Source organism: Peromyscus californicus, unplaced genomic scaffold (genome assembly GCF_007827085.1).
Source record: "Peromyscus californicus insignis strain IS unplaced genomic scaffold, ASM782708v3 Scaffold_3__1_contigs__length_106647218, whole genome shotgun sequence".
NCBI classification, from domain to species: domain Eukaryota; kingdom Metazoa; phylum Chordata; class Mammalia; order Rodentia; family Cricetidae; genus Peromyscus; species Peromyscus californicus.
The window spans coordinates 26,043,130-26,068,441 of record NW_026294551.1 but is presented as its reverse complement, the minus strand read 5'-3'; the positions used below and the strand labels follow the sequence as shown (position 1 = coordinate 26,068,441).

At 45.7% G+C, this 25,312-nt stretch overlaps 1 protein-coding gene across 2 annotated transcripts in view; it reads left to right on the top strand.

The window, feature by feature from the left end:
• Positions 1 to 24,932, top strand: part of Skap1 (src kinase associated phosphoprotein 1) — a 300,844-nt gene extending 275,912 nt beyond the window's left edge. For both annotated transcript variants that reach the window (XM_052758935.1, XM_052758934.1), the window contains 2 exons: positions 20,578 to 20,686; positions 24,756 to 24,932. In XM_052758935.1, coding sequence (XP_052614895.1) covers positions 20,578 to 20,679 — 102 coding nt within the window. In that variant the 3' untranslated portion in view covers positions 20,680 to 20,686; positions 24,756 to 24,932. The remainder of the gene's footprint in view (positions 1 to 20,577; positions 20,687 to 24,755) is intronic.
• Positions 24,933 to 25,312: the final 380 nt, after the last annotated feature.

Genomic DNA, 25,312 nt, shown 5'->3' with positions numbered 1-25,312 from the left:
GTTCGGCCAGTCCCTGCTCTCCGGAACTGTCTCTCATATTCATCCCACTTCAGCCCCAGCTGGCCTCCTTTGCTGGAACCAGCCTACCTCTCATAGCTGGAGCAAGAGAACAAAATAACCCAAATTAAGTTTAGTCCAAGAAAATGATGTCTGGAGAACTCTGTATTCCTTTACTCCAAAAGCTAGCAGCACCTTCGCTGGGCAAGAGAAGCCTCTGTCTAGAAACTGGCAGATGTCTGTTTCCCTGGGAAATGTATGGCACAGCTATACACCTCAGCTCACCTGGACTTGTTCCCTCACCTGGAAAATGAGGGAGTTGTTTCTTCTACCCTAGATATTCCCATTCCAAACACAATGGGCCTGATGTTGCAAAGCTGCATAAGAAATCCACACAGAACTCTCTCTTAGCTTTAATTACTTGCTACATTTAAACAGCAAACATTCCATCTACCAACAGTTTTGTCTTCACTCCCATAGGTGCAACTGGTTTATCCCTCTCTGAGGAAAAGTTATGGTGCTAAAGATCAAATCCAGGGCCTTCTGCATGCTAGGCCCTGGATATTCTACTACCAAGCTAAATCCCTTTATTAAAGAAATACTGGGCTGAGTGTGATGACATGCTCATTTAATCCCAGCACTCGGGAAGCAGAGACAGGCAAATCTCTGTGAGTTTGAGGCCAGCCTGTCTACATTTTGAGTTCCAGGGCAGCCAGGGCTACATAATAAAGAAACCCTGTCTCAGAAAATATAGGCGCTTGAGGGGAGGAAAGACTCTGGAAAGAGTGTCTGGAGGAAGGAGACACAGGGCCTGGAAGGGGTATGAGCAGACAGGAGCAGAAAAATATCTGCTTTTAGCTCTGGGCCCCTGTTGCTCCCTGCTGGGTTTGGGGGATTTGTTTGTTTTTTTATTTACTATGTATTGGTGTTTTGCCTGTATGTATGCCTGTGCCCTCAGAGACCAGAAGAGGGCTTTGGGTTCTCTGGAACTAGAGTTACAGATGGTTGTGGGTCCTAGGAATTAAACCTGAGTCCTCTAGAACAGTAGCCAGTGCTCTGAACCATTGACCCATCTCTCTGCCCCATAGATAGATAGAGAGATAGATGATGATGATGATGATGTGTGTGTGTGTGTGTGAGAGAGAGAGAGAGAGAATAGATAGATAGATAGATAGATAGATAGATAGATAGATAGATAGATAGATAGATAGGAACTGCACTCCATAGTTAACCAAATGCCTATCAGCTATCCTGTTCTCAGGCAGGTTATTTATGTGACCTTGGAAAAAAGTCACTTAAACTTTCAGACTTTAATGTCCTTACCTGTAAAAAGTAGGATAGTTTCTGTTCATAGGGTTGTGACCAGAGAATGTATGTGAAGAAGTATGTAGCCCTTAATTAACTACAACTCGTATGTTCTTCTCTGCCTTCCGCTAACACTACACTGAAACTACCCTCCGGTGTTGGGCATCTACTATGAGTTCAATGAATTTTTGGTAAGGTAAGAGCAAAATGAGGGCCAGCAATATGGTTCAGTGTGTAAAGGTGCCTGCCACCAAGCCTCCTACTTGAGTTTCATCCCCAGGACCCACATGGCAGAAAGAAAGAACCAACTCCGAACTCTGAGCTCCACATACACAAACACGAGCTGTGGCGTTCACTTACACACACACACATATAAATAAATGTAGCTCCTATCTTTTTTTTTTTTAAATGAAAAAAGTGGTTCATATACCAAGCATTCCTCAGAAGCTCCGTCAGTTGAGGCACAAAGTTCTCTCACTTGGGTAAGAACACCACCCAATGAAGAGGCCTACACGGAAATCCACCATGTCTTCTGTGGTTTAGAAATCTCATCACTGACGCCAGGAAGAGCCTCCCAACTTCTCTTCCAGAAGAGGCCAGAGCCACGCACCCCATCCCACAGCAGTAGCAAGGACCCAGTCAGCAGAAAGCCCGCCTGCTGACCGTGGCTCAGCACATCCGAACATCCTAGGTCGCATGCAGCCTCATACCCACTTAACTTACTGGCTTCCAGTTTGGGTCTTAAAATATATTAGAGGAAGATTTTAATAACGAAGCGGATGTGAACATCCAGCGGATGCTCCTGCACCCCTTTTGGGCCCGGATATTTCTGAACGGCTTTTTTTTCTAGTAACTCCCTTCCTCCCTGCCTCTCCACCCACCCACTCAGGAGCCGGGACACAGCTCAAGCCACAGCAGGGTGTTTAACGCTCTTCAGTGGCTCCAGATTGTGGCGCTGGGTGCAGGTCTTCTCAGACGTAACGGATCACTCCTGAGAGCCTGCCTCTCGTAAATTACTTCCCACGATGCCAGCGACCACCGCAGAATCCAAGTTTGAACAGAGCAGGGAAAAGGTGTTTGAGAGGCCTGTTCACTCAGCTGCATTTTAATTTCCTTTTCAATCTTGTCCCAATTAATTTCACAGAATTAATCTCACAGAGGCGAACTCGGCAGCATTGAGGCTGCGGTTTTAGTGAGGCGGTCGCTCTGCCTGAACATGAAATAGGAGCTAATATAAAAATCCATCTGCTGTGTTTGAAATACACGCCGGCTGCTGCTCGGTCCTGTCTGACATTCCAAGCATCAACAGCGGGGGAAAGTGATTTGGGGGTTAGTGGCCATCAGTACCTGGCAGGGGTTCAACAACAGGTGTACTCCAAAAATCCATTCTGTCTGAGCAGCAGGCATGACAGGGCAGGTGCCCAATCACCCTCAGTGCGGTGACACCTTGCCCTGGCTTACCTCCTTGTCTCGGAGGACAGCAAGGCCCTTCTGTGGACCAGCACCACTACAGTCACTTATTGTCCGTGGGGGGAAAAGGGAAGTAAAATGCCTCGATTTGGCCGGGCAGTGGTGGTGGCACACCTTTAATCCCAGCACTCAGGAAGCAGAGGCGGGTGGATCTCTGTGAGTTCAAGGCCAGCCTGGTCTACAAGAGTTCCAGAACAGTCAAGGATACATAGAGAAACCCTGTCTCGAAAAACTAATAAATAAATAAAAATAAAGATGCTTCTATCTGAATAAGAAAGGTCACAAGTCCCCTTTCTGAGAAGTGACCTGACTTCCAGCCAGCAAGGTCTCTCCCTAGAGAACATTTCCTCTAAATAATATAGGTGTTTCTTTTGCTGCTTGAAATACCACAGAACTGAATGCCCATTGGGAAAATCAGTCTCCAGCTCCAGAAGTGATTTATGTCGGAAACATGAGCTGTCCCGCAAATTAAAAAGAGAAACTTCGCAGGGTGTAGGGGCCACACACCTTTAATTCCTGCACTCAGAGGCAGAAACAAGCAGACCACTGTTGAATCTGAAGCAGCCAGGGACACGTATTGAGACTGTCTCAAAAAAACACAAAGAGAAACTTAGTTAACTGGGGGGCTGGAGAGATGGCTCAGTGGTTAAGAGCACCGATTGCTCTTCCAGAGGACCTGGGTTCAATTCCCAGCACCCACATGGCAGCTCACAAGTGTTTATAACTCCAGTTCCAGGGGATCTGACACCTTCACACAGCATATATACAATCAAAACACCTGTGCACATTAAATAAATAAATAAGTAAATCTTTAAAACAAACAAAAAAGCCTTAGTTAAAACTGGGTAGAAGAACCCACCCCTGACCCTGTGAACTGGTAAACTGAGTCACTTGGTTGCATCTCTGGGGCTTCATTTGTGTCCATCACCCATGCATGTTAGAGTCTCTAAGGCCTTGTCCAGGGTCTTATTCAATTGGAAATCAGCATTGGAGTAACAAGTTGGATGTCCCTTAAGGTTGACGCTTACATGATAGGTTAGCCGGGACAGGAAGGGCTTTTCATGGCTCCACCATGCCAGACTTTGGCCGGTCTTCTTGGATGGTGGGAACAGTTTATCATGGGGCACATGATGTGGGTGCCTGGACTTTAGATGAACCAGGATACCGTCATTTTGCCACCTGGGATGGGACAGCTGTCTCTGGCTCCCGCCGTCTGAATGTGGCAGGGCCTGGCCTGGCCTGGCACATTGGAGCTGTGTTAACGGAGTGCATGTTGTAATGGGATTTCAAAAAACAAAACAGTTTTCCCCCCTTACCTCCTCGAAGGACTGCTTGACAATATAGACCATTCTCCTCTCTAGAGCACTTCCTTCCTCTCTAGGAGATCTGTATATTTTTTTTTAAAGTCAGAATACAATGATACTTCCTCTTGTAGGTGTGTTTAGTTGAATGTGACAGGAACGCTCATAAAAACCAATAAGTTAATCCCCTCAATTGCTTTAAATGAAGGATTTTATTTATTTATTTTTTAATTCCAGGGCTCTGAGGGAAAAGAGGTGTTTGGTGACATCTAGTGTCCATTCAGGACTTCCTCAGGCGACATACCCTCTGCCTGACTGAGTGGGGGATGTGCCGAGGTTATTTGGGAGGTAATTGGGGAGTAGGGAGGGAGGGAAATACAGGCCTGGGGCGCAGACTGCCCAAACAGTGTGATGAAACTGATCAATGCCTGTCAAAGGACTCTTACTCACCTCTGACCTAACCAAAGGGGGAGACAGGGGTACGCCACCAGAAAATATCTTTTCGTATTTATAATGGTATGGGGGAAACACAGAAGGTGTCCCCACCACCCCATTTCATGTTAACAAGCAGGTCAACACCGTGCTGTGATGACGAAGACGATGATGATGATGATGGCATTTTCTCTCATTAATAACCCCTATGGGAGGCTAGCATTAGGAGGATGGGAACGGGATTTGGGGTCAGCTGGAAGGCAACGGTCACACACCGGTCAAATTCAGTCGAGGCCATTCCTTTCCCCCAGACAGGAACCAATCGTCTAGAACAAACCCTGGCAGCCTCATTCCTTCCAGGTAATTTTTATAAATGAGGGGATACCAATTCCAAGAGAGGACAAAGGGAGAGGGTGTTTGTGTGTGTGCGTATGCATGCACGCACGCCCACTGACAAGGGACCCAACTTCACACCAGCACTGTCCCATTGAATCCCGGCTCTTTATCATAAAAACCTTTTTCAAAGAGAGAGAGGGGATTCAACTGCATTTTTCTCTTTAATCTCCTTATTTCTATACTGTTGTCCTAGTCAGGACCTTTCACTTTCAAAACACACACACACACACACACACACACACACACACACACGCACACGCACACGCACACGCACACGCACACGCACCACGCCAGTCAGGTGGAAAGTCCCATACCAGATGTTTACATAGAACCATCTAAGCCATGGTGGACTTAGGTTAATCTCAGAAACGCCTGATGCTTTACAAACTCCAGTGTTAAAAAAAAAAAAAAAAAATCCAGCCATTTATTTTGTAGTGAATTTATAACAAATGCTGTTAAAGACTTCGTCTTTTGACAGAGGTAATAATAAATTCACTGTTAAAGACGGTAGTTTAATTCCTTATACCTCCAATACTGCACAGAATAAACCATATTCATCACTGAGTAATTTTTTACCACATAAATCTTTAAAACTAACCGGTGAAGGCTGTTGAGACTGAAATATTGTGAATTTATTAGATATGCCCATGTAGTATTGGATTCCGAGGTTTCCATTGGAATATATTACAGGGAAAATTTGTGTCTTTAACTGTGGCATCCCTCCATTTCCTGCCGCCAGGACTGTAACAAGCAGCTCCTCCAGAGTCAGCTGCGTGTCTATTAGACAGAGATTTAGTAAGAAACTCCTTGCTAATCTGCCAGAGAGGCTGGATGACATTTCAGTGCCATGCCCTATTTAAAAGGAGTCACCAAAGCTTTGTTTCTGTGTCATTATGTTCTGAGAAGGAACTCAGCCTCCTTCAACCTCTCCTGCCCGGGTTTCTTGATATCATATGAATTCAGCGCTCTAACCAAACTCGAAAAATATTGAAGCACATTATAGCCTCATTGCAAACATACAGAGCAGTAATTTCTGTCAGAGTTGTAGGGTTCATTATAGAAGATTTGAGGCAACTGGTGAGAACACAGGAAGCTAGAAGCTGATGATATCCATAGACATATGATATTTAACACTAATTAAAAGATCATATTGATTCTCCAAACAGAAATAATAGATGATGTGTTCAGGAAACTTGCTATCTTAAAATTTTTCATATGTCAGGATATATTAAAGACAAATCCTCAAATTTAAACCAAAAAAAAATCCTTTTGCCCAATTATATTAATTTTGAGTAAAGCTCAAATGAGAAAATTTGAGTGAAACTCAATTGATAAATGAGAAAATTCCAAACTTTTCTCCTAATTTACCAATTAAGTGATGTTTAAACTACAACCAATTTGTGATATCAAATTATATCTCTAGTTCATTAAAGAAATGGTAATATAGTTAAATTTTAAAAGATTTTTTTTCCTTAAAAGAGATACAACATTTTTTTAAGCACAGAGATACAAGAGTTTCTCTGTCCTTCCTAATACCCCATGTTTGGAAGGAGTCTCAAATCTAGAAACTTCCACGGAGCGTTTATGAACTTTATGATTCTTTCTCAAGAAAATGAAACCAAATAGGTTCCTAACCGCTCAACAAAGACTTCCCTGGCAGTCCAAGGCAGCAGCCCATCAGGATGACTGCTAAAAGACAGAACATGGCTGCAAAGATAAGCATAATACCAGCAATTAATATTCAGCATCTCACATTCTAGTCGAGAGGATGTCTTTTTCTTTGTGATGTGGTTCATAAGCTGAGAGTGTCGGGAGCCAGATTCCTTTCGTGCATGAGGATTAAGGAGAAGAAAAAAAAAAAAAAACAGCAACAGCAACCCTCCTCCATCTGTAAATGAATGAACATCTTGATTTTATAGCTATTTGCTTTGTAAAACTGAGGACTGAAACAAAAATTACTGGATGCCTAAGTAACACTTTAATTCGGAATTCATTTACGTTGTAGCTGCATAGTTGTCACAAACCATAATGCAGTATTTAATTAAAATAACAGAAATGCATCTAGATATGTCCTGGGGTAGCTATCACCAAATTATAGTCTGTGCCATCAGTATTTTATTTATGAAATGGCAGATTCTTAGGTGCAACTAGGCTGAGGCAAGAGCATAAACATTTTAAACTTGCATTTTTAGAAAGGTTCCTTTTTTTTTTCCTACTGCGTCTTTAAATTTTTTCTTCTGTGGTATGGGGGGGGGGCGGGTTGTGGGATTGTTTTGCTGTGGATAAAGATCTCTCTTTCTAACTCTTGCTTTTCAACTATTGACCTCTCAAGTCTTCTGGCTGTGAAATCCTGTCTGTTGTCATGGAAAGGCTTGTGAGGTTAACCGGGAGCCACAGCAAGCGTGGGACATCTTAGGCAGAACTTGGACGTGGATTCCGGGAGGGTAGGCTCTCCGTGCCTGTTCCCAAGTCTTCCTTACACCTTTACCATCCATAAAAGGCGCTTAGAGTTTGCGCGCTCGCCTGCTCTACTCTGTGGATGCTCATTGCAGACGCCTCTCCTTTTCATAAACGCATAGCATCTATCTTGCACGCACCCACCATCTATCTCCTCGTTCCCATCGGCTGTCCCATCCACCTCCTTGTCTGCAGAATTATGTTTAGCAAGGTCCCGATTTATAGGAAATAAATAATGAAAATGGAAGGGACCAGGAAAGATAATCGAAACATTCAAATTGTTATTTTTCACTGTACTTTACACAAACAGAGCATCTGTAAACAGCTAGAGAAGGTGTCGGCTGGTCCCTAAAAAGCAATGCCTCCAGAACATTCTGACCAAGTAGGTCTCTGTCTGCATTGCTTCGTCTGTGTACCAACTCTCCTGCTCTTTGAGGCTCTGAGATCTGACCTTTTTAAAATGGTAATTCATACCATGTTGTTGTTGTCTTCCTGCCTGATTCTTATTTATCCTGCTTATAATAGCATGTTTGTCATCACTTACGCTCTGTATGATCGTTCTAAGGACTGTAACACATGACAGCCGCCTTCTTAAAGAAAAAAAAAAAAGTCCTGGTGGTTGCAGGATGAAGATAAGCTGAGAATAGTGTCGCAGCCCACTCCTGCGGCGAGGGTCTCCTGGAAGGAGGATCTCTTCTACACTTGTAATTATTTTAGCCCCTTTCACAGGTCACATAAAAAGTTAATTTCAATCGCTGCTAATTTCCGTCCAACAAGAGCACGGTACTTTCAACCACCCCAAATAATTGGATTCAAAACAAATTTAGGAAATTGAGTGTGTTAGAAAGCAAATAAAAATATCCTTTTGGTAGGGAGGAGGGTGAACGTAGTAAAAATGGCCTTTTCCCCCCTCTCTCCCTTCTTTCTCCTTCACAACTTTGCTATTAAAGTTGCACCTACAGCTAGAAGTTTGTCCGTGAAAAATGGTCATTTTGTTTCTCTGCTCAAAGAATGTTATTAAAATGCTAATTTAAAAGAAAAAGGAGTTAAATATCTAGCGATGGTGCATTCTAATTGCAGCCATAATGAGCTCTCTAAATGTGCATGCCCCTGACACACACAGAGCATAAACAGCAGTAAACAGATCATTAGTACCCGCGTTCATTTATTCTGGCGACCTTACCATGACCCCACCGAGGGTAGGGTGAAAAGCAGGTGGATCTGGCTGTGACACCCCCTAGAGGGATCCAGGAAATGAAGCTATAAGCTGTTGTCATGGAAACGCCTATGTGTGCAGATGATGTAACACACCGACAGGCTGTAGGGCCCCCGCAACTGGGACGTTCGCCTTTCCCTCGCCGGAACAATCTTGAGATTAAATTATTCATTTCTTTAATTCACAAAGCAAAAGGAATCCTAATTTTCTTGGTGATGTGCAACTCTCTCCCATTCATCTAGGGTCCAAAACACAGTGACTTATCCCCTCTTTCTCCAAAACCCACTTCAGCTTCCCATTCTAGCCTCCACATAGCTGAATCTGGCAAAATCAGGTGTGGAAATGCAGTGGTACTCCAACATTTAACATCTGCATTTAAAGGGGAGAAAATCAAGGGGGTTTCCGCCAAAAATCAAAAATATAAAGTGCCCTTTCCTGATGAGGGCGTGCTGGCCAGGGAATAAATGTAGAGTGCTTTGTTTGGAGGGGCGCAGCGGCAGGGTGAGCCCTGAGAACTGCCAAGCCCAGATCCAATGCCATGAGCCTGGAGAGCCACAGCTCCTAATGAGCGCCTCACCCTAGCAAGGTGCAAGGAAAAGAGAAGAGGACGCAAGCAGCTGCTCACCCCTCCCATGCCCAATTGAGGGAATGGAGATTAATAAATATAATTCTTTGGAGAATGATTCCACTCTTTCCTACCCTGTTTTGCACCAAACAACCTCAATAACCTTACGGCAACAATAAAATAACTTTTCTCCTTTTTTTTTTTTTTCTTTTCTTTTTAAAGGAAGCAGAAAAGACAATCTCTGGAAATTATTTTAAAATAAAAAATCTCCCAGCCTGCACCTCCCCCCCACCCCTCCCCATTGCACTTTAGATGAACCTGTGATATTGTAGCAATGGCCCTTGAAGTGCAGTGGGGAGGTGATTTAGGAGAATATTAAAGGCAATGTGGAGATTCAAGGCGCCTCTCTCAGGGAGATCTGGAGAAATACGCAGCACAGATGGGCCGAGCAGATTAAACATTTCCGTCACATTGTTTCCAAATTGTGTTGTGGTGCCTGAGGCTGGTACTGCGGTCAGAGCAAAACAGAGCGTTGGGGCTGGGAGCTGCACAGTTTATGGAATACATATTAATATGCCCGTCTCACATGGTATCACAATTCTATCAGCTCTGAGAGGCTGCTGCCTCTATTGTTCCTGAATTCTGCACTCGGCACCTTGTTTCCTCCCGTCCGTAAATGTTTACCTTGCCTGTCCCCTTTCTTCTTCAGGTGAAGTTTAAGTTGTCTGCCACATTCCTGTCTCTCTTTACAAACCTGCTTCACGTTTCCCCTCCCTGGATGGTTTTTCTGTCGCCTATCCTTGCACACAGACAATTTTCACACACATGTCCATCCCCAACGGCATCTGGTGTGCTCAGACCCTACATGCCTCCCTGGCCTTGACTCCATGGTCATGTGTTTACATCCTCTTCAAGACATGAGCTTCACATTGAGGCTTAATGTTCCCTCTCCCCCAAGTGCTCCTAGGCCCTCCATGTGGATCACCCATTCTCCTCAGAGCACTCCATTCTTAAGCTGGCATGTGCTCTGTAGCCTTGTCATCTTGAGCGCCCTCCCAGCTTTTGTGGACCACCTTCGGATGCTCGCTTTTTTTATAACACTTATCTCCTCAGACATCCAGGTCCATCAGTCTTCAGGAGAGCAAGTTCCCTGAAATGTAACAATAAATAAAACTGGCTCAATTGAAGCAAACTTAATGATTCATTTGTGTTATGATCTATAGACCAAAATTCTGAATAATGGAAAAAAGAGAAAATGATTGCCAAGAACCTTAACCACAGTGTAAAATAGCCTGGAGAGGCCGCCAAAGTACCTGAGGTTTTAGCCAAGGGCTGGGCTCCAATCTTTCTAGTGTCACAAAACCACCAGCTACCCAACCAACCATTTCCTTTGCCCTTCAGGAAAAATCTCCTCACAGAACTATTTGTGCTGAAAAATGGGTATGTCTGTCTTTGGCAAACAATTCCTGTTCCCAGCTTTCTTTTTCCAACAGATGGGAATTTTCTGAGTTAGACCCCGTCAATTTCTCTTAAAACTTAAGCTATCTCAAAGAAAACATCCTCATTCCCAAAGCTGGATTTTAGGAGTACAGAATTTGTAGGCCAATCCAGAATGTGTGTGTGTGTGTGTGTGTGTGTGTGTGTGTGTGTGTGTGTGTGTGTGTGTGTGTAATATACAATCTATGCTGCTTAGGAATTCAAAGTTCACATCTTTACCAGTGATAATATATGGTAAATGAGCACTATTAAGAGAAATAAGCAATCACAAGTCAATACTTGATTGGCTTTTCCCATGCATATATCAAGCACTTATTGATCCTTCGTGTCCAAGGCTGATTGATTGTTCTCTTGAAGAGGAATTCTCTTACTTACAATGATACAGTGAACTTTGACAGTTAAGAGAGTAAACTATGAGACATTTTCAGGGAATTCCACAGAAGCTTGGAGACCATTTTGATGTGCAAAGAGGGTCTTTCTCTTAGGAACTCACCCAAGACCTGCATCGCAGAACCTTCTCAACAGAACCGACCGTGTTGGAAGGCTTGTTCCAAATGCCACAGAAAGCTCTGAGAAGGCGCCACCCTTTTTAAGTGACAGTGAAAATGCTGGTGTCCCAGGGCAGGAGCAGCTCGGTTGGTCGGGAAGGGAGAGGAAACAGACTAATGGGAAGGACTCATGCCTAGAAGACTCAGCGAGTGAGGAGCATTCCTGGTTCTCTTCCGTTGTATTTTTGTTTAGCAAAGTAGATATCCATCCTAAGACAGAGTACAGACCTAGGCCCCAAAGTCCACTGTATTTTCCTCTAGAGTGCTGTTTGTAAACTGTGGAGGGTGTGTAAACCCTTTGAGAATCTAATGAAAAGCCTAAGTATAAGACACACATATGGCCGGGCGGTGGTGGCGCACGCCTTTAATCCCAGCACTCGGGAGGCAGAGCCAGGCGGATCTCTGTGAGTTCGAGGCCAGCCTGGGCTACCAAGTGAGTTCCAGGAAAGGCGCAAAGCTACACAGAGAAACCCTGTCTCGAAAAACCAAAAAAAAAAAAAAAAAGACACACATATACATTCACACAAAATTTTAGGCCAAGTTCAAAAAGTCTTTCCATCCGTCCATAGACAGGCTAAGGGTTCATAGATTCCAGTTTAAGGCTTGAAGCCTTAGAGGATGTGAATTTCTTCTGTTGGAACAGCCTAGGATTCACTGAGCCTAGAAATTGAATTCTCATCCCAAGACGGGATGGTCATTCCAGGTCATGTCTGTGCTACTCCAGGGGAGCCATGGAAGAGCTTATACAAATAGGAACCAGCAGGGAGGAGAGAAATTAAAATGTAGCAATCATGGAGTAAGAGTATTTAATCTCTTTTAAGGCTTATGATAGGCGCCTGCTGTTTTCCCCCCTGATATCCCCTGACACCTACTGACAGGGTATTTGCAGCACCACACAGGGACTCAGGGCCCTGTGACTGGAGGAGCTCGAGGAGGCCTGTGATAGTCTTGAAACCATAAACAGCAATAGGGAACCACTGGAGGCAGAGTCAAGCTGTGTGAGTGCCTGTCGTTGGTGACCATACGGCTTTTTCTTTATAGAATTTGTTGTTCTTTTTATAGCAGATTTGGTGGGTTTTGTTTTTTGTTTTCCTTGTTGATTGAGATTAGCAGCATAAATCCTTTTAGGGCCGTGTACAATCCCCCATAAACCCTTTGGATGGTGGATGACGGTGAGCACTGTGTGGGTCTCAGGTTCATTCAACATTTCTTTCATCCACACCAATAGTGTCTCCATCCTGACAACAGAGTCCAAACACCACCTTTCCTTTTCAAAGCTTCTTCACGAGGAGTGGAAAGAGTTCAAGGAGACGTGGCAAGGTTCAAGTTGAGAGAAACAGATGTTTGATCAGATGTGGAAATAAGCAGTATGTTATACTTCTTCCGGGTGAAAGAAGGTGTGGGGGTGAGAAGCAGGACGTGTGAAGAGTTTTGTTGTAGGGGTTTTTTGTTGTTGTTGTTTGGTTTTGGGGTTTTTTTGGCCTTTGATTTTTGGTTTTTTTATTTTATTTTTTTTAGCATTTTATCTAAAGCATCTTCTGGTAATAATTCTGTACCATTAAAGTCTTACCTTTACCTTCCATAGTATACAGAGCCATAGAGTGAGCCATAGAGTGTAGAATTTGGATGCCCTGATGCTATACACACTTATAGGTGTGTGTCCCCAGTTTGAAGGTAGAGATGCTCCTACCTTGAAGATTTCAGGTCTCCTGGGAGCCTCGAAGTACTTTTCCAATTTTTCCAAACAGCTGTGCCAAGAGAAGTTCAGGTTTTATGGAGAAACATTGATCCCAGAAATTCAGTTCACTTCAATCCTAAAACTAAAATCCAAGAAGCAGCAACTTCATAAAAATGCAGTAAATTAGCACCTCTAGACAGGAGCAGAGTTCATTCAGAGCTGGGGTCTGCCTGGCTGGGCTGGTAGTCTCTCCATTTTAATAGTTTAATAAAAATTAGCATAATTAACGAACATCTGTATGATCCAGAGTGGTGCAATTTGGCACTTGGAAACGAGGGCTTAAACATGATTGCTGCGAGTTTAATGTTGTTTTAATTCTTTTTGGCACTGTGCAGTGAAATAAACGTTTGGTGGTGATAGTTCTCGGCCGGATCTCATTTGCATTTTTCTCCCTTTGATTATGAGCAATTGTGGACTCCCCAGCAATTCATCAAAGTAGAAATTATTTTAAAATACCTCGTGGTGTTCAGACTGAGCTGGAGCAATGCATGGGGGGTGGTAGTGGGAAGAAGGCGAGACATTTCCATTCATGCTTTAAACGTCTCAGCCCCGCAGCCCTTTCTGGGTATCCAACCAGGGGATGAAATCTGGAAAAGACAGTCAGATCCCAGGACCTGTAGGTGCTTTGATTAAGCTCCCAGGCTTCCACAGCAGGACACATATGGTCTCTGAGACTGTGCTGCCCTCCTCACACTTCTGCCGGCTCTTTTGTTTTGAAGGGCAGAGAGTTGCTCTCAACTCATTCCTCTTCTTACCACTGTGCTGAGGCCTCCGCATCTGCGGTGGGCAGGTCAGTACTCCCCTCCAGCAAGAGCAAGCTGACTGGGAGCCTAGCCTCGGCAGGTGTCCTGCTGAGCCTCATCTGCTTCCAGTTTACACCCTCTCTGAGTTGGTGGAGAGAATGTTTCCAAGGCTTGGTCCCTCCCCCTGGCATCACAGCCAAAGGGAACTGTGACATGTGAGTCAAGAGTTAGGGGTCTCAACTAACCAACCCCCCCCCCCCCCCCCCCCCCCCCCCCCCCCCCGTGGAGCCATGCACGCCTCACATGACACATGCTTACTTTGAGCAAGTTGCCTTTGGTCAGAAGGTGGCCAGGCAACGTTATGCTCACCCTCTTGCCTGTGAGAAAGCGAAAGAGCTAAAGCTTAGTTTTAAGAGCTAAAGCTTAGTTTTTATGAGTTGCTGTGAGAGAGGAAGACAGAGTGTCACACCCAGCAAAGCCCTGCAGAGGAAGACATTCCTGCAGCTTGGTAAACATGGGGCAGCTCTACAAGAAAAGCTAAGATGCAAAGAGCGGACATGCAGCTGAGGCAGAAACCGCGCTAACTTCAGTGTTGGCAAATGGACCATAACATCACTTGCACTGAGCTGAGCTTCGACATGTCCTGTCAGACACAGACTGAGGAGTTCTGAGTGTGCCTCATACGACAGATATACTATAGAGGGAGGTTGCCTGAGGGAGGGAAGAAATGAGGAATTGAACAGAGTGGTGGTAGACAGACACACAGTTATTTAAGACCTTGTTGTTGTTGTTGTTGTTGTTGTTGTTGTTGTTTGGGTTTTTTGGTTTGGGGTTTTTTTTGGTTTTGCCTATTTATGTGAACATGTGTAAATGTTCACATGGGTACACGCAGGTGCACACACATATGTGTAGAGGTCTAAGGTAGACACTGAGTGTATTTTGTGTGTGTGTATGTTTTGTTTTGTTTGTTTGTTTCTTTATTTTTTTGTGACAGGGTCTTTCTATGTAGTCTTGGCTGTCCTAGAACTCACGACATGGACCAGGTTGGCCTCGAACTCACAGAGTTCACCTGCCTCTGCCTCCTGAGTACTGGGATTAAAAGCATGCGCCACCACACCTGGCTCTAGTTATCTTTCTTGATCTATTTCTACCTTGCACAATGAAGCAGGGTCTCTCCCTTGAATGTAGAGCATGCCAATTGCTACTCTAGCTAGCCCACTCTGGAGATCTCCTGCTTCTGCCTCCTGTGAGCTGGCATTCCAAGCAGGCTGCGGTGCCCACCTGGCATTTTTATGGGTGCTGAGGATTGGAACTCTGGTCTTCTTTCTTGCAAGACAAGTACTTTACCTATTGGACAGTCTTCCTAGACTCTGCTTTGTTTCGTTGAGTTTTGGTGGGTGGGTGTGTGCTTGTTTTGGGTTTTTTTTTTTTTTTTGGTTTTTTTCGAGACAGGGTTTCTCTGTCTCGAAACCCTTTGCGCCTTTCCTGGATCTCGCGCTGTAGACCAGGCTGGCCTCGAACTCACAGAGATCCGCCTGCCTCTGCCTCCCGAGTGCTGGGATTAAAGGCGTGCGCCACCACCGCCCGGCATGTTTTGAGTTTTTTGGTTTGGTTTGGCTTTAGGTTTTGGTGGTGGTGGTGGTGGTGGTGGTGGTGGTGGTTTGGTTTCTGTTCTTTAATTTTGAGACAAGGTTTTTTTTGTAGCCCATGATGGCCTTGAACTCACAGCAATCTTTACCTCAGCCTCTACAGTGCTGGGATCACCAGGATGAGCAATCATACCCATCTCCTTTTAGAACTTTTTTTGTTATTTTGGTTTTTTGGTTTTTTTTGAGACAGGGTTTCTCTGTGTAGCTTTGGAGCCTGTCCTGGATCTCACTCTGTAGACCAGGCTGGCCTCGAACTCACAGAGATCCGCCTGCCTCTCTGCCTCTCGAGTGCTGGGATTAAAGGGGCGCACCACCACCGCTGGGCCCCTTTTAGGACCTTTTAAAACTCAGTCTTGGGGCTGGACAGATAAGTAGCTAAGTGTTTGATAGTGCCTGCTATCCTTACAGAAGACCCAAGTTTGGTTCCCAGCACCCGTACACGGCAGCTCTCAACTGCTTGTGACTCCAACTCCAAGAGATCCAACATCCTCTTCTGGCTTCCGTGGCACATGTGCATATGTGTGTGTGTGTGTGTGTGTGTGTGTGTGTGTGTGTGTACATATATATGTATATATTTGATATGACTTATATGATATCACAGTCTTAGTGAATTCCAGACTAACTTGGGCTAAACAGTGAAAAACCCTGCCTCCAAAGGAAAACAAAGTCCTTAAAGATCCACTCAGTAGTCACCATCTCTCTTCTGTGGCATCTGAGACTTTTCTTGGCACGTAGGAATCCATTTGGGGCCACTGTCTCCAAAGGCAGTTGGCCTCTTTCTGCCACAACCAGTTCAATCACGAGGGAGAACCCAGGAGTTTGTTTAGACTCAGTCTGTTCAATTGAGAGTGCAAATTTGTTTCACCCCTTCATTCCATCAGGGCCTCACCTAATAAGCACTTATTTGGACCCACTCTGTGCTTACTGCTGAGAACTCAAGAAACAACACCAACAAGGGCTAGCCCTTAAAACTTCTTATCTGGCCTGGTGGTGGTGGTGGCGCTAGCAGAGGCAGGTGGGTCTCTGTGAGTTCGAGGCCAGCCTGGTCTACAGAGTAAGTTCCAGGACAGCCAGGGCTACACAGAGAAATCTTGTCATGAAAAAATAAAACAAAACAGAACTTATCTGTCCTGATTAGCATTAACTGTGAACTTGACCTAGTCTAGAATCATCTGGTTGTGGGGAGGGGGGATAATGAATTGAATAATTTTCTTTACCATGTTGGTCTGTGGTCACAACTATGATAAGATTGTCCTCATGGTCTTTTTTTATGTGTATGAGTGTATTGGCTTGCACGTATGTCTGTGCACCATATTGGGTGCCTGGTGCATGCAGAGGTCAGAAGAAGGCATTGGATCCCCAGGAACTGGAGTTATGGGCAGTTGTAAGCCACCATGTGGGAATGGAACCTGGGTTCTCTGGAAGAGCAGCCAGTGCTCTTAACCACTGAGCCATCTCTCCAGCCCTGTCTTGATGGTCTTAGTTGATGTAGGAAGGTACCACCCATAGGCAAGTGGTCCTGGACTATATAAGAAATCTAGCTAAGCATTAGTCTGTGAGTCATGGACTGTAACCTGGAAGTAAAAGATGAAACAAACATTTTTATCCTTGTCTAAGTCCCTGTTCTGTTGCTGTGAAGAGACACCATGACCAAGGCAACTCATAAAGAAAGCGTTCACTGAGGGCTTGCTCACGGTTCTAGAGGGCTATAGGCCATGATCATCGTGGCAGGAAGCAGGCAGGCATGGCTCTGGAGTAGTAGCTAAGAACTTTACATCCTGATCTGCAGGGAGAGAGAGAGAGAGAGAGAGAGAGAGAGAGAGAGAGAGAGAGAGAGAGAGAGAGAGAGACTGGCTTGGGCTTTTGAAACCTCAAAGCCTACTTACTCCCAGTGACACACCTCTCTTCCAATATGGCCACACTTCCTCAGCCTCCTCAGTTTATCAGCTGTGGACTAAGCATGTGAAAGCTGTGAGCCTTTGGGGGCCATTCTCATTCAAACCACTACCTTCCCCTAAGTAGCTTCTGCTCAGAGTGTTTGATCACAGCAACAGAATGAAACCAGGATCTATCTAAGGCAGGTGTGGTGGTAAACATCTGGAATCCCAGCACTCAGGAGGCAGGAGGATCAGGAGTTCAAGGCCAACTACACAAAACCCTGTCTAAAATGAAGAGAGAGAGCACTTCCCGTCTACTGGCTAGCATTGAGATGAACTCTCCTCTGAGAAAGCATAGGGTACTGCACTGCAGGCCGCCCAGGGGAGCCCTCTGACACAGAGTGGCAGGGCTGCGTTTTAGAGAGAGTAACTCAGGAATTGAAATCTGAAGGCTGCTTAGAAGTGAGTCCCATGACATGGAGAAGCAGGGTTTGTAAAAGCAGGAGAAAGGCTCCAAGCATGAGAGAGCCTGTGGCCTGTGGAAGTAGCCCAGGTGAGTTCTGATTTACTAAAGAGATGGATGACAACACCAGGCACTGAACAGGACAGAGTCACAAGGGGCTCATCCACCTTGTTGAGAAGGTGGCAAGAGGCCAGGCGGTGGTGGCGGCGGCGGCGGCGGCGGCGGCGGCGGCGGCAGCGGCGGCGGCGGCGGCGGCGGCGGGGCGGCGCACGCCTTTAATCCCAGCACTTGGGAGGCAGAGCCAGGCGGATCTCTGTGAGTTCAAGGCCAGCCTGGTCTACAGAGCGAGTTCCAGGACAGCCAGGGCTACACAGAGAGACCCAATCTGGAAACAAACAAACAAATAAAAGCAGAGTGACGGAGGCAGAGGCTGGCTCACAGTCGCTGGGTGAGGAGACAGGAAGAGCCTGTGCTGCAGTAAATGGAGGAAGTCAATCAGGAAGTCTGAGGTGGAGGTCTGTGGAGACTAGCAGGCAGGGGAAGCAGGCATGCAGTGGAGATTAATAATTATTTTTAACAGTGAAAGACATGTAAACATTTTAGAGCTGATGGGAAAAAGTCGTTTATGTGAGAGGCAGAGGTCAGGCCCCACAAAATAAACAGAGGAAGGGAGGAAAGGAGGGAGGAAAGGAGGGAGGGAAGGAGGGAGGGAAGGAGGGAGAAAGGGTTTAGCCCGGAGAGGGAGGGGTGCACCCCCTACTTGAAAGGGAAAGGGAATGGTTGCCAGTGCAGGTAAGTTCCTACCACATCTCACCTGACTCTCTTTCTCTTTGAAAGTGGAGGGGGTGCTCTGCTGAGGGAGGGAAGCAGCGGAGTTGGAGGAGAACCAGACACCAGAAACAAAGTCACCAGTTAAAGCTAGGGAGCCAGAACTGTATCTGTCCCCAACCTGTTTTTCTTCTTTTTTCCCCTAAAGCTCGGCCACCAGCAGTGCCAAATGTGGGGAGCATCCCGGTCCCCCACACCCAACTGAAATGAAAGACGCTCGGGCCCTTTCTTATTGCTCCTCTGCCGTGGATCACCTGCCTGACATTCTTGCTGTCCCCCCACTAGCTCCTGTTCTAGGGAGGAACCTAAGGCTCAAAAGACTCTGCACAGCACTTTCTATTGTCCTATGACGTCACTTCCGTCCTCACAGCATAGAGAGGACACACAGCTGCACTCCTGCAGACCCTAAGGTCAATGGCCAACGGAGGATTTGCTCCCAGCCTATCTGACTCCAAAGGCCATTACTCTAGCCTAGAAACTCCCAAGAAGCAAGCAGTGTTTGGACTCATCATTCTGTCCCTTGAGGAAATCCAGCTAGCACTTTGCACAAGGAAGATGCTTGATGGATAGTATTGATTTGAACTATGACCTGTCACCCTGAACATCTTTAGTATTCTGGCATTTTAGGTAGTGTTCCACCTTCTCTGAAGAAGCCATAGCATTCAATTGGTTAAAAGGGAGGGGTCTAGAAAGATGGCTCCGCACCTAACAGCTTATACCACTCTTCCAGAGGACCTGAGTTCAATTCCCAGCACCTGTATCAAGTGGCTCACCAACCACTCCACAACTCCACTCACAAATCCAGCTCTAGGGACATCTGACTCCTCTGCCCTCCAAGGGCACCTGTATACATAAACACACACACACACACACACACACACACACACACACACACACACAATTAAAAATAATAAAAATCAATTATTTTTTAAAAAAGAAAAGTAAGATGTGGTGGTTCAAAGATGTGGTGCCCTTAAATCCACACTTGGGAGGCAGAGGCAGGAAGATCACTGAGATTTTGACACCAGCCTGGTCTATGTAGTGAGCTCCAGGTCAGCCAGGGCTACATGGTAAGACCCTGTCTCAAAAAGCAAGAACAACCAAGCAGTGGTGGCGCACGCCTTTAATCCCAGCACTCAGGAAGCAGAGGCAAATGGATCTCTGTGAGTTCAAGGCCAGCCTGGGCTACAGAGTGAGTTCCAGGGCAGGCTCCAAAGCTACACAGAGGAACCCTGTCTCGAAAAACCAAAAAAAAAAAAAACCAAGAACAAAAAAGTTTTTCGTTTTTTTTTTTTTTTTTTAAATTAAAAAAAGCTTTTGGTGTGGTAGTATGTACCTACAATTCTAGCCCTCAGGAGTCTGAGGCAGGAGGATCAAAAGTTAAAGGCCAACCTGAACTGCAGATCGAATCCCCTACCTTCAGAAAAATAAAAAGCTGTTAGGGGCTGGAGAGATGGTTCTGTGGTTAAGAGCACCTACTGCTCTTGCAGAGGACCTAGGTCTGGTTCCCAGCACCCATGTCAGGCAGCACACAACTGTCTTTAAGTCCAGCTCCAGAGGATCCAATGCCCTCTGGTGGCCGCCACAGGCACACAAACACACAGGCACACAAACACACAGGCACACAAACACACATGCACACACACATGCACACAAACACACAGGCACACAGACACACAGGCACACAGACACACAGGCACACAGACACACATGCACACAAACATATGCACCCACACACACATGCACACAAACACACAGGCACACAAACACAAATGCACACAAACACACAGGCACACAAACACACAAGCACACACATACATGTAATTAAAAACAAATTTTTTAAAGCTGTTAGGTTCAGCGACAGCATCGGATATGCAAATCTGCTCCATCCCTCTGTAGACTGGGTGACAGCAAAATTAGCTCACTCACTTTTCTCCTCTAGATGACTTCGTTAAATATAATAATCCTACGAAGGGTGTTCGCAGCCCATTCTGGCAGCCAGCAAAGAAACCAGCCACGGACTCCTCCCCACCATCACTGTGTGAAGTCTATAGACATGTTTCTCCAATACCACCATCTTCTTTTCCCTTTGCAGGAGTACAACATGTACGGCTGGTGGGTAGGAGAGCTGAACAGCCTCATTGGGATCGTTCCGAAGGACTACCTCACCACCGCCTTTGAAACGGAAGAACCATGAAGCCCAGGTATCAGCACCGTCATCAGTGAGCTGCCCTTAGCCGAGGGGCATTTGTCAGCCATGACGTCACTTCTCTGTGATGTCATCAATGAAGTAGCTTTTTCCTCCCTTTCCAAAAACGACGTTAGTGATTCAAATGAAAGGGGGTGGATGTGAACATATTTCATTGTATATATGTATGATATTCTCAAAGATTAAAACATAATAAGTAAATAACGTTAAGAAGGAAATGAAAAAAAAAGAAAACAAGTAGGTTAGAGATGTAGCGCAGTTGGTAGGCGCATATCTAGCATGCTTGAGGCCTACCCTCATCCCTAGCACCACATTAAACTGGACATGCTGGTACACACCCATAACCCAGGCACTTGGGAGGAAGAGGCAAAAGGATCAGAAGTTCAAGGTCATCCTCAGCTACATAGCAAATTCTAAGTCAACCTGGGCTACATGAGACCCAGGGTGCGAGGAAGCGTGTGAAAGTATGTTTCCCTAAGTCTGGGGACTATGTCACTTGGCACTGGACTCAACTAAAAGTGGCAGAAAATTTAAAATAACAATGGCTTGATTAACAGAAAATAATGTTGCTCCACTGCCTAATCTAGGAGTCAGAGGCACGCAGGTTCTCAGTAGTTCCCCTTCGTGCCCCACTGTGTATGACCAGGATTTCCCAGGTTGGCCGAGATGGATGCTTCAGCTCCAGCTCCTGTGTCTCCATCCTAGTCAGCGGGAAAGATAAAAGACAGCAGCAGGGTGCACCCTCTGACTCCCAGGACACTTCTGGAGCTTTGTACACAGCACTTCTGCCCACAGACTGCCAGCATAGTCTGTCCATAAAAATGAAGCAGAGAAGGCTGGAGAGCCAGCTCAGTGGTTCAGAGCATGTACTGCTCTTTCAGAGGACCTGAATTTGAATCCCAGCACTCATCTTTAGTGTCCTAGCACATTGGTTGGTACACAACTGTCTCTAAAAAGGCCATACCATTCTATTTGATTTAAAAGGGAGGGGGTAAGACCATAGAGATAGCCCAGCATTTAAGAGTACTGATTATTCTTCCAGAGGACCAGAGTTCCATTCCCAGTACCCACGTGGCAGCTTACAACTCCAGTTCCAGGGGATTTAATGCCCTGTTCTGGCTTCTGTGGGTATTGCATGCACATGGTGCACAGCCACACATACAGGCGAAACACCCATAAACATAAAATTAATTCTTAAAGTAGGAAAGGCCTGGCCGGGCGGTGGTGGCGCACGCCTTTAATCCCAGCACTCAGGAGGCAAAGCCAAGCAGAACTCTGTGAGTTCGAGGCCAGCCTGGTGTACAGAGTGAGATCCAGGACAGGCTCCAAAACTACACAGAGAAATCCTGTCTTGAAAAAACAAGCAAACAAACAAACAAACAAAAAAGTTGGAAAGGCCTGGTGGTAGTGGCATACACTAACTCCAGCACTCTGGAGGCAGAGGCAGGTGGATCTCTGTGAGTTCGAGGCCAGCCTGGTCTACAGTACAGAGTGAATTCCAGAACAGTCAGGGCTGTAAAGAGAAACCCCATCTCAAAAAAATTTAAAGAAGTTGGAAAGCAATTGAGGGAAAACAGCAAACATTGACCTCTGGCCTCCACGTGCATACACACATGTGCATGAGTACCAGCACATACATGTGCACACACCTACACTCACATGTACATACACACTACACACCACACCCACAAATTTTTCCATCTTTTATGAGGATTCCTAGGAATATAATCAAATTAACTTTTAACAGTTACTTGGGAGGCTGAGGCAGGAGGGTCTTGAGTTCAAGACTAGCCTGGGATACATATCAAGACCCATTATATATATATATATATATATATATATATATATATATATATATATATATATATATATAAAGCTTTAGGAGCAAAGACATCAATCATGCTGGGGTGGGTTTTGATTTTTTGATGGTGTGTGTATTTGTGTTACTGGGAATTGAATCCAGGACTTCCTGTACAGTAGTCAAGTGCTCTGTCATTGAACGAGCCCCCATGTGATGTTCTAAAGTATCAGGAATGCTTGGCTTGGGTAGGGTAGTAACGGGAGCCACTTTGATGGTCAGTGGGTCTAGAATTTAGAATGGTAAAGGAGGGCCGTCAAGACTAGCCTGATGTCGCTAGCTCCACCTTCTGGCCAAAAATGGGATCAGCCTTTATTGCAGGGTGTGAAAGACACAACTGGTGTGATCGTGAGACAACTGTCTGCAGTCTTCCCAACGGTGGGAGGCCAGCTCCCACTTTTTCCTAGGGTACTCTTGAGGAGAGAGGGATAAGAAATATTCAGATAGAAAGATAGTGTGGAGAAGACAGACAGAAACACAGGATCGCTTCGGGAGGCGCTGGATCAATATCCATCGTCCTCTTCTGTCTCTTCAAAAGGGCTTTTTTTTTTTTTTTTTTTTTTTTGGTTTTTCAAGACAGGGTTTCTTTGTGTAGCTTTGCGCCTTTCCTGGAACTCACTCTGTAGCCCAGGCTGGCCTCGAACTCACAGAGATCCGCCAGCCTCTGCCTCCCGAGTGCTGGGATTAAAGGCGCGCGCCACCACCGCCCGGCTCAAAAGGGCTTTTTATAGGAGTGCCAAGGGGCAGGGCAAAAGACCTCCCTGCACATCCAAGTGCAGACCCTTCCAATCACCTGGTAACCACGCACATGGTCAAGCCATCCTCTAATGCAGCCCTGCTGAGTAAAGCAAATTCAGATCTCACTAGGAAACCTCTGTGGGCCCCCACACCCAACCAGGCCCCTCTCCAGCATGCAGCAGCTGAGTGAATTCCCTCAGGAACACACATAAGCTAGACCTTGCTCTCCAGGGCTCTTGTGTAATTCTAAAGCCCCTGCCTGGGCCTGCTGCTCCAGGTTTGACTTTACAGCTTCCCTAAGGAGGGCTCTGGTTACCGGCCATGGGTGCAGAAGGGTTGGGATTTTTCTGCCAAATCTGAACTAATTCACTCTATTTTACTTTGTCATTTATTAAAGTGTGGCTCTTCATTCCCTTTAGCCCGCTAGGACTCGTAGGAATTTATCCCACCACTGTCCTGGCACACATGACACCGGGGACGAACACAAGCATAGGTCTGTGTATAGGAAAGGGTTGGAGACGAACCAAATGTCCAAGTGTACGAGGCCAGAAGCTGTAGGGCATTCGTGGGTCTGAATACTCCACATCGGTAAACACAAAGGGATGCTGTTACAAAATAAGTTTCTAGATATATTGGTAAGCACAAAAAGCAGCAATGAAGGGCAGGCCGACCATGCATGCCTCCTTGTAGAAAAGGGAGTGGAGAGCTGATGTTTGTGGAGCATGCCTGGAATCCCAGAACTCAGGAGGATTTCCAAGGGTTCTAAACCAGCCTGGGATATGGATTGAGTAACAGGGCAGCTGGGTTACAGAGTGGGACCCTATCTCAAAAGACCATGCAGAATAGACTTACATCACTATTTGTTTATGTGTGTGTGCAATACTTCTGGAAGGAGAAGGAACAGTGATATCAGTTATCTCCAACAACAGAAAAACTACATGATTAAGAGACAAGGTAATAGGAAAAATTTTACTCCCATTCGTAATTCTATCTTTTAAATTTTTGTTTTTGTTATTTTTTTAATTATGGGGGTTGTAGACGTGAGTGTAGGTACCCAGGGAGGCCAGAAGAGGGCACTGGATCCCATGAAACTGGAGTGGTGGACGACTGTAAGCCACCACGTGAGTGCTAGGAACCAAACCCGGGTCTTCTGCAAGACCAGAACATGCTCTTGACTACTAAGTCATCTCTCCAGACTTCTCTCCACCACCATTTTTCGAGACATCATCTTATAAGCTGGCCTCAAATTTGCTCTATAACTGAGGATGACATTGACTTCTGCTCCTCCCACCTCTACTCCTGAGTACTGGGCTGACAGCCGTGCACTTCCATACCCTGTTCATATTGTGCTGGTGGCTGAATCCAGGACTTCTTGTGTACTAGGCAAGCATGCTACCAGCAGAGCTGCACCCTACCCATACTTCTATATCCTGATTGTAAAAGAAAACGTATGTTTTCCATCCTTTAGGGAACATAGTCTTCTCTCTATCCTGCCTTCATGAAGAAACATACCATCCATCAAGAATTCCCATCTTCTCCTCTGGCCATGGATTCTTCTCTTTGCTGAACAGACTCCAAACTCTGCTACTTCATGTGACTTTAAACCACTAATAAAACATGGAAGAAGAGAACAGCTCCTCAGATCTGTGCCTGAAGCAGCTGGTTCCTAGCTTATTGCCCTTTGGAAGCCATGTCCACACACCCACATCTACCTTTTCTACACGCTTGCTACAAAGAAGGCAACCAGTACAGAAATCCTGGGAGGAGGGAGTTACTGGTGGCTTGCAAAGCACAAATAAAGTTTGGATGTGTTTCTTTCCATGGGTGAGGGGGCTGAATTCCTTTCTGGCACAGTATCAAGGGGTGGCAAGATGGCCCTGTGGGTAAGGACACCTGCTGCCTGAGTTCAGTCCCCAGGACTCACATGACGGAAGGAGAGAACCCACTCCCACAGGTTGTCTTCTGACCACCACACGTGTACCATGGCACATGTATACCCACACACGTGAATAGATAAGGAGTAAA